Below are 14,541 nucleotides of genomic sequence, written 5' to 3'. Positions count from 1 at the left end.
TTCACCACACCAGAAAATGTTTAGTCAACCAGTTATCTTTGGGAGAATATTTTCATCTATTTTAATTTTTCCTTAAAAAATTTAACTATAACCAAGCTAACTTCTTGCTGTACGTAGCACAATACATACAGTATGTGATAATTTTAAGTAACTGCATAAGGGAAATATCTTCCAAGATCATCATAAAAAGTCTTTGCATAAAAACATTCACACTTTATAGCTACATTTTAGGGCAGCAAGAAAAATTAAAACGACAGACTAAAAATTCCCAAGAGCTTTCTTTTAGTTTCTAAGCAATCAAAGAAACACTGAAGCAATAATGCTTGAGCATTTATCCTAACTACAAATTGTAGCGCTTATTCCCAAGCACTGCACATGTGAAATATCACCCTTGACAACTGCGCAGAGCCTTGCCCAGCTCAGATGGAGGCGCACGCAATGGCGCAGACTCCTTACCAGCATTGGACATCCTGCGCTCTCTCTCCCACTCCACTTGCTCCCGCTCCAGCTGTTCCAGGCGCTCCCGCTCTCGTTCTCGCTCTCGGTCTTGCCTTTCTCTCTCCAGGCGCTCCAGCCTCTCCCTTTCCAGGCGCTCCACGTGCTCCCTTTCCTGCCTCTGCCGCTCCAGCTGCTCTTGTTCCAGGCGCTCCCTCTCTAGCCTCTCTCGTTCTAGTCGTTCTCTCTCCAACCTCTCCCTCTCCATTCTTTCCCTCTCCAGCTCCTTCTGTCGCTGCTGTTCTTGCAGTTGCCTGAAATTAAACATTGGACGAATAGAAGTATGCATTTATGGCTCTACATCGCTAAAGGAAATGGATGTTCACTTCACGTCTGATTCAGACAGATATAGAACCGTCACTACTTCCTTACAGATATATAAAATCTGTATGTACACAATATGAAAAATTTGTATTTTATCCCAACGGGACTAATAAGCTCTTAACATGAATTCAATCAACACAATTTGTGAGAATAGAGTTGCAAATAAACCTACCACTGTAATGACCAAGTGATTATATTAATCAGATGATGAAATAATTATGTGTAAACCTTCGCCTTATAATAATAACATACACATAAGTAAATCAGTACCATTTCACTACAACTTTGAAATCTGCTTTTTCTGATACAACACACTGGGGAAATTACCTTAAATCCTTATTCTGGCATCTTTAATTCCCATGAACATGTCAACACCATTGCTTAGCTCTTGCCTTTAAGCAGTCTCCAGTGTAGGATACAGTTTACCCTAATATTATTATTACATAAAAGAACAAGTCTGATTCCTTTCGTGTCTCCCAGAATTTTATACATATAAATATATACACACATACATACACACAAAGTATTGGAAAAAGTACTTTCACCTGTCCTAGCTGGCTATAAAACAAGGGAAAGCCCATCCTTCAAACCAACTGTTTAATAATCTCACTCAGAACTCAGAAGAGCCTTTCTCTATACACAGTACAGTCGGTGGATATTAGGGAGGAACCCATGGCAGAATGTCTTTTGAGTAGTTAAGGAACTGACTACTTGAGAGAAAGAGAAAGAGAAAGAAAGAAACTGACTACTAATGAAATCAGGCTTTCAGGGTACATTTACTACACTATTTGATAATTCGAAAGCTACCACAGCCCTTAATATCTGTTTCTTAAAGCAACATAAAGCTTTAAAAAAAGAATAAGTAACTTTTGGTAGTCATTATAGGTAAGCTAGGTATAGATGCGTCTGGAAGCAGTACTGAATTAATGACATTGATAGCCAGACTGTACTTACTTCAGAAGACTCTTCCACACGTAAAATAATCTTAAAAACTCCCAGTAAATAAAAGAGAATGTATACGAGGGAAAAAGCATGACACCAAAGAATATTTCCAAGTTTGCCACACTTTCAAGAGACTGATGTTTGAATAAAGTAATGAATAATACTTTTAGCCTGCTCATTGAAAAGATGTCTATGTATAAGTAATTGAAAACACTATCAAGCAGAAATTTTCTGACTTACAAATTTGTGGTGGCATGAATAATTCTTACTTAAAATGAAAGGCTTACAAATCTGACTATAATGTTTTAAGCTATAAAGTGAGACATCCCCAAATCTTTTTATGGAGACTCCAAAATTATAAACCACACATTCCTCAGGATCATCACTACCAGCTTGCATACTGGAAATGCAAGAAACCCTTCTTCCAAGAGGTTGTTTACATCTGGTTGCTGTCTGCCCATTAGAATTATCTGCAGGTTTTGCTAAAGCACACGTGTCTGTCTGAATTCTGAACTGTGAAATGATTCTAATTGGCTTGTTTCTTTAAGTTAGATATATATTTTCAATAATTTAAATGTTTTGAAATGGGCTGGAGAGATGGCTCAGTGGTTAGGAGCAATGTCTGTTCTTCCAGAGGTCCTGATTTCAAACCCCAGCAACCACATGGTGGCTCAAAACCATCTGTAATGGGATCTGATGCCCTCTTCTGGTGTGTTTGAAGACAGCAACAGTGTACTTATACGTAATAAATAAATAAATAAACAAACAAATAAATAAAATTGTTTTTAGAGAAAATAATTACATATCCTATCCAGAAACAAATATAAGTGAATACTATTATGCCATTAAAGTATTCTAAATATATTAAGTAAAAACAGAAAAGATAGAGTTCTCTTCTATCATTGAAGTATTTTTCACCAAAACATCAGTCTCCAAATAGAAACAGATGAGAAACGAAAAAACAAAACAAAACAAAACCCTCCAAACCAAAACAACAAAAACCTGGCCCACAACAAAATCAATAGATACATATAAAATATAAATAAAATGTCAGGGCACAATTTATTCACCTTTACCTAGGACAGTTTGGGGGTAAATATAGATTTCAATTTCATAAACTGAAGTGGGAGAACAAACAGGAAAAACATTCTGGTTGCTAACACCAAGTAATGCTGACATGCCAGAAAGTAAAAATGTGCATTTTAAAATTAGCTCTTCTGAGACAGGGTCTCACTATGAATTCCCAGCTGGCTTTGAACTCACAGGCTCTCCAGTTTCTGTCTCCCAAATGCCAGGATTAAAGGTGTGTACTACTTTAATAAAGCTGGTATAGACACACTTTTTATTGTACTATGTGGGCATTTCATCTCTCTACTAGCTAAAAAACCTTTAAAAAGATAGTTGAATTTTAATATCACAAAGCTCCTAAGACAGGAGTCAATACTTACACCAGAATGCGATCAACTCTTGGTCCATGCTGCCTCTGGAGGATAATGGGAGTGCTGTACACTTTCATTACTCAAGGCCCTCAGTTCTGTGCTGGGGTTCCTATTCCCCCTTTATAACTTGCAGGTAGTAGTGATGATTTGAAAGCTATTTATAGATGTTAACTAAACTACCTTCTATGTTAAGATGAACGCAGGTCTGACTCATGTTTCTTAGAATATATTTTCCTATCATAGCCAAGGAAGTCAAATATTAATAATACGAGTAGGAATCAGAAACTTATTTGATGAATCACACACACACACACACACACACACACACACACACACACACAACTGTATTGTGATATAATAAAAGTATTAGATCAACAAACTTTAATATTTAAAATATCAAACAACTCCATACTGACTAAAATCAAAAGTAAACGTATAAAAAAAGCCATGCCTAGTTTAAAAGTTTAAAGGAGTATTATAAAGCATCTTACCAACACTCACTACTCCTGATTTCTTCCCATAGAAACAACTAAGTTTTAACATTCTTGCACTTATCTCATGGTTCTGAACAGCAATTTCTTTACAAATATTCAGTCCTGATCTCTCATATTTAGATGTTACTCTTTTCCTACTCGACAAATGAGTTAATTCCCATGATCTGGGGGTTGGCAATGGGAATTGAACCTAGGGCCTCCATGAGCTCTATCCCTGAGCTATACTCTAGCCCTGACCCTTCCCTACTCTGGCTACCTCCCAATTTTTTTCTTCTCCCCTTTTCAGCAATGTTGACACAGCATTTCATTCCTTGCCCATCCATCAGCTATTTTCCAGGAAATTTTATTATTCATATGGTAAGCACTAATACCCCCCCCCCCGTCAACAGTCAACAGTGCCCCCAAGTTTCCCATGTCAACAGTAGGTATGTAGCCTGAATGTACCCTACGCCACTCCAAGCTGTGACAGAACTGTACACAATCCCCTTCAGAAGGTCAAAGGCGTCAAATGCTCAGGTTCCTTCCTCACTCCTGTTTCCTTCAGACAAACCATCGAGAGCCAGGGCTTTTCTGACTCAGGCAGACAAGCTGTTCCCAAGCTATGCACGACCTTCTTTCTTTCAAGTTCAGTTCAGCTCTTGATTTCTTCCCTCGTTTTAATAGAACACAACATATGACAGCTTCCTAGAAAGCTGAGTAGAAAAGGAAACTATTTTTTGAGACAGGGTTTCAAAATAAGCAGATACTAAAGGCACTGGCCCACACTTAAATTAGTAAGTTCATACAACTATGTACTTATGTTCAAATACAAATACGTAAATGAGATCAAAATACATTTCATATAGCCTTGACTCTGGAATCCTCATCTCTAAATGTTGACATTATAGTTCTGTGCCACTGTCACTGGCAGAGAAGAGTTTAAATTGGGCTTCCTCACAGCACAGACTAATATGAACAATGGGTAAGTACAAAAAGGAAAAGATCTTGGAGATGTAAATTTAAATCTTCATTAGAAGATTTACTCTAATGCCTTCCATATACGGCCACTAAGCACTAGAAATGTAGTTATTTAGAAAAGATGTTTTAAGAGTAAAAAAAGGTTGGGGGGGGGGGTGGGTGGAGAGATGGCTCAGTGGCTAAGAGCACTGACTTGCTCTTCCAAAGGTCCTGAGTTCAAATCCCACAACCACATGGTGGCTTACAACCTTCTATAATGGGATCTGATGCCCTCTTCTGGTGTGTCTGAAGACAAATACAGTGTACTCATATATAATAAATAAATCTTTAAAAAATAAAAACTTTGCTTATTTACATTGGTGTTTTCCCTCCATGTATACCTGTATGAGGTCATATCCACTGGAACTTGAATTACAGATAGTTGTAAACTGCCATGTGGATGCTGGGATTTGAACCTGGGCCTTTTGGAAGAACAGCCAGTGCTCTCAACCGCTGAGCCATCTCTCTAGGCCCTATTTATGGTGTTTCTTTTAATGTGAAAGCAAAAACTGGTGTTTTGCTTGTGTGCATGTCTGTGTTAAGGGTGTCAGATTCTGGAGTTACTAACAGTTGTGAGTTGCCATGTGGATCCTGGGATGTGAACCCTGCTCCTCTGGAAGAAGTCTGTGCTCTTAACTGCTAAGCCATCTCTCCAGCCCCCTATTTAGCAGAATCAGCCAGCTCCAGGTTCAGAAAAGACTGTTTCAAATAACAGTGTGGAAAGCAAATGAAGACAGCCAATGCTGACCCCTAACACCTGCATGCATGGGTACACACAGGTACACACAAGACACGCACTCATACAGCAAAAAGAAAAAGGCTTACTGAAGGGAACAGACCCTAAGCCTTTGTAATAGAGTTTTAGATGTATCACAAGTATGCTTTTTATAAGAGAAGCAGATAGAACAGAAGTCACAGTTTCAAAGAACTAAAGGACATAATGTGTTGTTAGGTCCTTTGGGTCTGCTGCAAAACAAGAGAGTGTAAACATATGAATTTACCTTCTCTGGATTTCCAACTCTTCTTGGGATGGGCCATTTTGAACTTGAGCAGGTAGCTGTGAATTTTGTCTAGGCAATGTTGGCCCTATAAAGGGAGGAAACATTCCAGATGAGTATTACTATTCTACCAAGCTGAATGGAGGAAATTAAGCCATGAGAACAACAAAAAACCATCACATATTTAAAAATGCATCTTCTTTTCATCTAGCAAAGTAAAATGTAAGCTTTGCATAACACACAGCAAATGAAAGACTGCAACATAATACTGCCATCGTCTCCAGAAGGCTCACTTCAAACAGATGGGAACACCAACAAGAAAGGAAAAGCAAACATTTATATATGAAGAGCTGGAGTAAAACGAGTGTTCAATGAGCATCTGAAAGGCACCTGAGCTTGACATTTTCTAAGACAATGAGACATTTTGTTTGGGGTAATTATTCATGAGGTGGAAAAGAAAAACTTAAATGAAAAATCAGATTTTAAAAACTCACCTAAATAGAACACTGGAAATGAAAAACAGGAGAGAAAGAGCATCAGAACCTCATTACTAGACTGAAGTTACTAGACTAATGCATTTATCAAACTTGCCCACTTGAGCTGCCATTTTTGTTTAATGACATGGCACTTTCAGTACTGGTGAAGCAAACATTCACTAAACTTCCATATACTGTATTAACCTACTTAGCTGAATTTTTAATGCTAAGTTCTTAAGAACTTTTAATTTGAGGCAAGAAAGGCAGAGGTTTGGGGGAAACCCTGTGTTTACATTACACAAACATGGAACTGTCATGAGAAACCACTGACCATCCATTCCCAACATCCATACATAATGCAGACCCATCTTTAGCATCTTAGACTGTCACTAAATTATGGAAAATCTTATTGTCACAGGACATAAAAATTAAGATACATGTTGCACCTAGGATAATATACAATAAGATGACCAATCTAAGGTTAAGCTAGAACAACCTTGAAATCTACAACAGTAAAAGCAAGAAAGTAAAGCCAGTTTCCTTCCACCCTCTGAGAAGCACATCTCTGACTTCTCAGTTTTGTAGAACATTACTGTAAACAGTAGGTGAATCAGTGAGGTGTACTAGAACATGCTGTGCTCTGAGTGAAGACCATGAAAACAGCTCTTTCCACCAAGTGGAGCAGACCCACTGCTGGAAGCAAAGGTTCATCAGGATGTAACTGCACTGCCCCTCCCAGTATGGAAAAGCAGAAAAATGATCTGAACTTACCCACTAAACTTTTCATCTCTTTACATGACTTTAGATTAGTCATTTAATTTGCCCACTAATGACAAATTAGATGACAACTGCAGCAATGTATCTCATTAGATATAAGCCTGATACTTTGAGAGCCAAATAAAATATAAAATCAATCCCATGTAATTAATTAAAAAACACATTTTAAAAGCAAACACACATATGTTTATACAAATGAAAATATAACTGTTGTCTAACAGAATGTTTGGAAAATTAACAGAATGATGTTTTGAAAAACACTGCCATATTGGGCTATAGATCAATGTTTACTATTTTATAGAGAAAGTAGAGAGACATGAGAGTTGGGAGGATGAATTTAAGGACCTACAAAATTGGGAAAAGTATAATTTATATATCTATATTCATTTTATTTTAAGACTATAAAATGAAAGCATTTAGTAAAAACAACTTAAAAGATAATTATGACTTAGTTTAAAAAGTAATATCTGAGTGCTTAAATGAAAACTTCAGCCAATATAAATAATGGAACAGCTGGAAAACAGTAATCTAATTGTCATGTTCACATCTAGAGAAGGTATTGTATCTCGATCCTATTAATGAATTAAATCTATGTTTTTAGCTGATATCAAGTTAAAGACATTAAAATTTCAATTTAATCCTATTGATCTTATTAAACAATGTTGTTTGTTTTTAATCTAGCTCTGGGCCCAGCATGGTAGTGTTTGCCTGTTATCTCAGCATTTGAGAGGCAACCACAGGAAAATTGAGGTGTGGGTCACTGTTGGTTATATATATTTAACATACTCTCAACAGCAAAACTACTCAAAGACCCTAAAAAATCCTAATATGACTCATAAATTCAACTGAATGTAGGAATTTACTATAGTTTATTCCTACCACATAAAAAGAAAAACTTCAAGGAATTCTTTAAAATGAGGATTTTGATCTAAGGATTTACTCTCACAATTCTTTGCTACACAGCTATATGATAACAAGCCACTTGTTTATCCAGGCACTTTTAAAACCCTTCTTTGGCATTTTGTGACATCTATACTTAATCTGCTTGTTTTGTTTTTCTTTTTCATCAATATTGCCAAATTGCAAAAACCTCCGCAAACTGAAATATATATGCGATTAAGTATAATTGTAAAATACTATAATTATTAGATAAGAATTCTGGGTAAGTTATAAACTAGAGGCACACAATTACATTTCCCCTCTTGTCAAACAATTTAATGGGATATAAAACTGGTAAATTGTATCAAAGGTTTACAAGACAACAGAAAGCAGAAACTGTTAGGCAAAGCCATCAGTAGCTGTATTTTCTGGAATGTATACTATTTTTTCAAACAGGCCATATTCCAAACTGAGTTTCTGTCTCTCATAAAATACAGAATAGGTGCTTTCATAACTATCTCGATGGGTAAATGACAGTATGTTAACATGCATGGCCTGTCAGTAATCTTTGTGAAGAAGGAAAAAAGAAAAGGAGAAACGACTAGCGTGCAGAAATGGATGGCACTGCTCTAGTCCTCTGCCTGGTGGGTGGCCTGATAACCAGGCCATGGCTGGTTCTAGTCTGCCCAGGACAGACAATACAAAGCAGAGTTTGTGAAGCGCTATTCCTAAGAAAGTCACTGTAGCAATGTTGCTGATAAGCATTCTTTAAAGGATGGAAGTCTGATATGAACTTCTCTCCAGTAAGAATGGCATTTCAGTCTGGCCTTCAGTGCTGAGTTTTGCTTACAGCTCACTCTCATTTTAATCTAGGTAACAACTAGCCAGACGATTGAAAGACACAGGACTAAAAGACAAGTAGGTGCTGTTATACAATACAGTAAAGCCTAAATTTAGCAATCAGACTGAAGATTGTATACAAATAAAAGGTGATTATAAAGAAAATCTATATTTTAAGCCTGTTTTTAAAATTCCCCTTTATTAATATGGTCAAATTACCCTCTCCTTCTTAAAACCGAGCAAGCTTTTCATGGATCTCAACCTTAAAAGCACAAAGTAACAATATCAAGTACACTTTCAAAATGAGCTGAAGAGAGGACTAATCACACAAGTATCAATGACTGTTCACAGAGGCCCAGGAGAACCCCAGGATAAGACCAGACCAGAGGTAAAGTTACTGATACTAAGCAATCTGCAGTACTGAGTTGGAGTCTAGGGAAAAGAAGGACTTATAACAAGTCATAAAACAGGTGCTCACTGCTTTAACTATCAGCTGGAGCAGATCAAAATGTAACTTAGGTGACCATGAAATACATTAGAATTTTCTTTTTTCCTTATTATAACATGTGTATCTAATCCAGTAAGTATATCAACTTAAAAACCAGAAACTATATCAACAATACTGAGAAACCACACTAAAAATTCTGAATTACATGGAAAAAATACACACACTAGTTGAACTATTAATTAAAAAAACTTTTTAGCATATCACTTTATAATTTTCTCTCACAAAATGGTCTAGTCAAGGTATAAGTCAAAAGGGGGTATGTAAATTTTTAAAAATTAAAATAATTAAGAGTTTATTTTGAAATTTGGATTTTCAAAATAGCAAGTTTCAGAATTAAATAGAAATAAGGAGAATTCGAGCAGTATGTATCTACATACTAATCAATATAAAAAATTTCCCTGTGCAAAAAAATATTTATATATACATATATACATATATGTATATATATACATGATTGATCAGCTCTAACATGGAGTGGCTAAGTGATATACCTAATTTATTCATGCAAATAATACATGTATGTGCACACATGTATATTTATTGGAGTGAGCATGACAGAAAATTATCAGCCTAAAATCATTTCTAAAGCACAGAAACCTAGGCTACCAAATAAAGCATGTTGTCCTCTGAAAAAGTAAGCTTCCATCTGCCTTTACAATATGCACATCTAGAACTGAGTCCAGGTAAATAGAGCTCCTTCCCAATAAAGCAATTCACATTACTCAGGTCATATGAAAAATGCATACCTTTTTCTTCTAAATTAGATTGGATGTCTGTTCCCAAGATAAATTATAATTAAAAAAAAAACTTCTCTCATTTATATTGGAAGAAGTGAAAAATATTTAAAGATTCTATTTCTAGTTAAATCTCACGCATAAGCCAAATCAAAAGATAAGCCAAAACAACCTACAGGAACACAACAACTATCACAACGTAAAGCAGAAGCTTACTTCATATCTCAAATACCACAAACCAGACTATGGCCTAAAGAAACAAAAGTTATGGATATGTGCAAGTAGTATGTACCACAGCTTGAAAGAGTAATGTAAACATAATGTTGCTTACCACAGAAAATACATCGCAAATTAGTGCTGTCCTGGGTAGCAGTAACCTTGCTCTGGGCTGCAACAGACACCTTGGTGTTAGAAGCTTCGAAGGACAATAGAGCCATCTGAAGAACTTCACATGAACTAAAAGGTTCTTTGAAATGTTCAAAATGTATTTATACATGCGTCCTATCTAGATCCTCATCCTGGAAAGTTTATAATTTTATAGCTTAAATATTTCCTGAGTTATACAATCAAAGAATGCAATCTGCATTTTAAGACTGTATTTTTTAAAACATTAGTGAAAATGAAGTATAGAAAGTTAAGATAAATGGCCAATAAAACTAATTTCATGAGGTCTACCTTCCCATTTAGGAGAACTATATTTGAAAGAAAGTTCAGGGGAAATACTTAAATTCATTTAATTAAGATTGCTCATTTATACCAGCTGGGAAAAAACCCAAAAGCTATAAATAAAAAGCCATATATATATATATATATATTTTTTTTCCACTGATATGAGATTGTTTTGTGCTTAACAGTAACCAAAATACATTTTACTACTATGTTTCCCTATATATGACACGTATTTGACAAAATGAGTTAGTATAAAATTTTATGTGGCCAACAACGACCAGCCATTTAACCTACATGATTTATATTAAAAATTTGGTTTAATCAATGAAATAAATTCAAAAATTCTTTTTAAAAAGAAAAACTCAGAGAAAGTGGCAATTTCTGAAAAGAAAAATGCTTTATCCAAAATTAAGGCAACACTCAAAACTGGGATAATAAAGTTTTTTGCTTACTATTAATAACATGCAAAAGGTACATCAGTAATTTTTCAGAAAACCCTTTTCAGCAAGGAAAAGATTTTTTTTTTCCCCTTATGGATACTAAGAAAACAGTTAATGGCTCAGATACATGTTGGTTTAAAGAAAACCATATTAAAGCAAACAAGACAATATTTTAGATTTAACTAAAAGTATATTCTTTAAGAAAACTTCTACTGAGAAAAAGCTTTAGTAAAATCACAACCAAACCAATTTATATTCAAAGGCTTATCATAATAAGAGAAATTATAAATAAAATACTTTCATCATTTTTAATAATAGGCAATGTAATCCAATTAAATCTTACTTAAAAGTATTAATACAGTAGATATTTTAAACACCAGTAAAATAAATAAGGCTAACTTTGCGAAGTATTTTCACCCACCCACCTATCACCAGCGATGCATGCACAATACTCAAATATAACCACAGGCACTCAAAGGCGAGCTCAACAAGCTAATGAGATCACGCTAAAGAGATAAACATTTTACAAAAATTACGATAGTTAGATTTAATTTTTAAACTCCTTTATAAAAATGTCTTACCAGTGTTTATAAATGCTATTTCCACAGCCTTTATTAGCAAGCACACTTAGTTATCGGGTTTCACCCTTTAGTTCCTTTTATCCATATCAAAGAGGAACACATACAAGGAAAATTAAAGAAAAAACTTACATGAAAAACCTGAGAAAGTATCTTGCTTCTGACAGCAAAGAAGCTGCCCCATCCCATGAGCAATCATTTCAGCAGAAAGTCACCTGACAACCGTCAGAATGCAGGCACTGTTATCACTGCAGGAGACTAACCCTTTCCAACCAAGAACTCACAATCTCTCTCACAATAGAACTACTAAGCAATGTCCCGAATTTGTCATCCTTAAGCATCTTCTTTCCGGTGACTTTTATTTCGTTATCAAATTAAACATTGATTTACTCTCTGATGGGGTTGCTTGAATTTTACTGCAGTTTGCATTTCCCGAAGATAGTAAATTATTCATTCCTCCATATGCACGAGGCTAGCAGCTTCCTGTTTACTGTGCTGCTATTAACTCTTTCTTTACTCAACCTGAGAAGACTGATTACTGAAGTTCAGTATTAATTAGTAATACTAGTATTACTTAATACTAGCACTTAGCTATAAAACAGTTTTTAAGGCCACCATGCTATAGAAGCACAGTGAGGGCTAAGGGCATCAAGATGGTGAAGTTTAACATCTTTATTATATTGCTAAAAGTGCTATAACATTCTTGACAACTACTTTGGCCTTTGATCTTGCTGCAGATGCTTATCTCTTACTGTAATTTGAAAAACAGTCACCCTTAAGGTTTTGCCCACTGCTATTACTATTCTTTACCATGTGACTTAAAAATAAAAACAAAACAAGGAAATGAAGACTCTGTTTAAGTGAGGTTATCAGTGGTGGAAAATGACAAACTTTTCAGCTTTGATCGATATCACTTCATTTTATTATTATATATAATTTCTACAACAGACTTCTAGAGCACTTGTACTTTTTAAAAAATTTAGTGGTTTCTACCATTAGCTATTAGTCATCTCCAGGTAATCTGTAACAGAAACACTGTCCATCTCCTGGTTTTTTATTTCTAAGGGTTAAATGAGATAATGTTTGCTTAAAGACTGGTTTGAATTTGATTTGCCTTTCTAGGAAGCTGGTCACTGAGCGACAGAAGGAGCCAATGTTAGCATTCAAAGGAAGGGCACTCACACGCCTGACCACTGGAGTGAAGTCCTTCATAACCAAGGAGTCAAAGCAAAGGTGGTTGTGGTTCTAAGGCTAAGGCGTCTGAAAGGCTGAGAACTGAGAACTGAGAATAGCCTGGAGATGTGCTGTGGTGATGGCAGGCTGTATTTACATACTCATGTGGTGGTGGACCCCTTAGATCCCACCACGCAGGGGGCAGAGGCAGGAGGATCTCTGTGCATTTGAGGCCAGACTGGTCTACACGGCAAATTCTAGAACAACCAAAGCTTTAAAACAAAACAAAACAACAACAAAAAAAGGCCATGAATCTGAGAGGGAGCTGGAGAATGGGAAAGGCAGGGCATAGGACGGTCTGAAGGGAGAAAGAGAAGGGGGAAATGATGCAATTTACATTTTAAGTAAAAACATTTAAACCCTAAAAGTAATATCAACCATGTTCCAAATTGCACAGTACTGTAGGAGATGATAGAATTACAAACAATAAATTTATTCAAAGCAATGGGCACTGCAAGGTTGCATTTTTAAAACAATATTATTTCAAATTTTATTTTGAAACAAATGTTTAATGAAAGAAAATCACCATTTATCTCAAGACATGGAGTCATGTAGCTATAAGTACATATGAAAAAACAAAAACCCAACATCATCTACATCTCTCATTTCTTTATTTAATCTAGGGCAGTGTGTATATGTATTTGGCATCTCTCCTTTGTTACCAAAAAGTAATCCTGCTTCACTTTATGGCTTCAAATGTACTTTATCATTTAAGAAAGAAAAGTGACTGCTAACCACAGACTGACTGCAGATCATTCACTACACTGTACAGGCCCCTCAGTCCACCATGCTTGGCTAGCTCTTCATTTTTAGTCACGGGACTACAGAATTTCTGCTTGAGTCAAATCAACTAGAAGCTCAAGGGTCTGTCTATAATTTACCAATTCTGTCCTATCCTACCATCTAAGGCAACACTACCTGGAACTTCCACGTTTATTTCCTGGGTCTTCCTAGCACAGATCAAGACCTGTCCACTAAATCACCTTTCGAGCCTTCCTGCCCTGTGTCATTTAAAGATGTGGAGTAACTACTCAGAGAAAACAAGACAGTTGTAATGTGTTTAGTTTATAACTAGGGTATCATTTAACTTTCAACCAGCACTATCAATTCAGATGCACAACTAGAGTGCAGAATGTTCACACCCCTTCCTTTTTACTCTCATTTCTTAACCAGCTCGCCCATGAACTCTTCCAATGTCCCCTCCCTATCCACACTGACATGGTTCTTGTTCCATGACCTACTGCTCAGGAGTGTGCAGTGCTGAGAAGCTCGGCACAGACTCAGGGAAGAAAGAAACAGTAAACTTCTTCTGTTCACTTTCCTTTTAAAAAAATTTTTTTCTATCCTTGTTTTATAATGTATGCATTATGCCAACACCAATGTGTATGTATAAGCAATACATGAGTAAAGCACAGGGAGGTTCTGCAATTTGGCTATTTTTCACAAATATTCCAACAACAAGATAACCTTTTTGTTTGTTTTTTAAACAGGGTCTTCTTATATTATAGCATAGCTTCCAAAGATATTTCTTAAGTCAAAACTCTGAATATATACATCTGTTCAGGACAGCTCATCAAAACCCAGCACTGTCTCCCTTACACAAGTCAGTGGCTCCTTTTCCATGGGAACCTTATACTGCCCAAGCCTGTCTTACTCTCTGAACAAAAAAAATTCATTATACTTCAAATAAGTTGCCTACTAAGAAGCCTCTATCTAAAG

At 35.9% G+C, this 14,541-nt stretch overlaps 1 protein-coding gene across 6 annotated transcripts in view; it reads right to left on the bottom strand.

The window, feature by feature from the left end:
- The window catches only part of ENAH (ENAH actin regulator), a 114,292-nt gene that overhangs the window by 25,744 nt on the left and 74,007 nt on the right, over positions 1-14,541 (bottom strand). For all 6 annotated transcript variants that reach the window (XM_080909195.1, XM_080909197.1, XM_080909196.1 and 3 more), the window contains exons 4-5: positions 5,692-5,776; positions 457-749 (exon numbers count right to left, since the gene is read on the bottom strand). In XM_080909195.1, the coding sequence (XP_080765321.1) occupies positions 457-749; positions 5,692-5,776 (378 nt within the window). The remainder of the gene's footprint in view (positions 1-456; positions 750-5,691; positions 5,777-14,541) is intronic.

Source organism: Micromys minutus (assembly GCF_963924665.1).
Source record: "Micromys minutus genome assembly, chromosome: 1".
NCBI classification, from domain to species: Eukaryota; Metazoa; Chordata; class Mammalia; order Rodentia; family Muridae; genus Micromys; species Micromys minutus.
The sequence above is the reverse complement of the archived record's forward strand: the minus strand, read 5'-3'. Positions and strand labels throughout refer to the sequence as shown.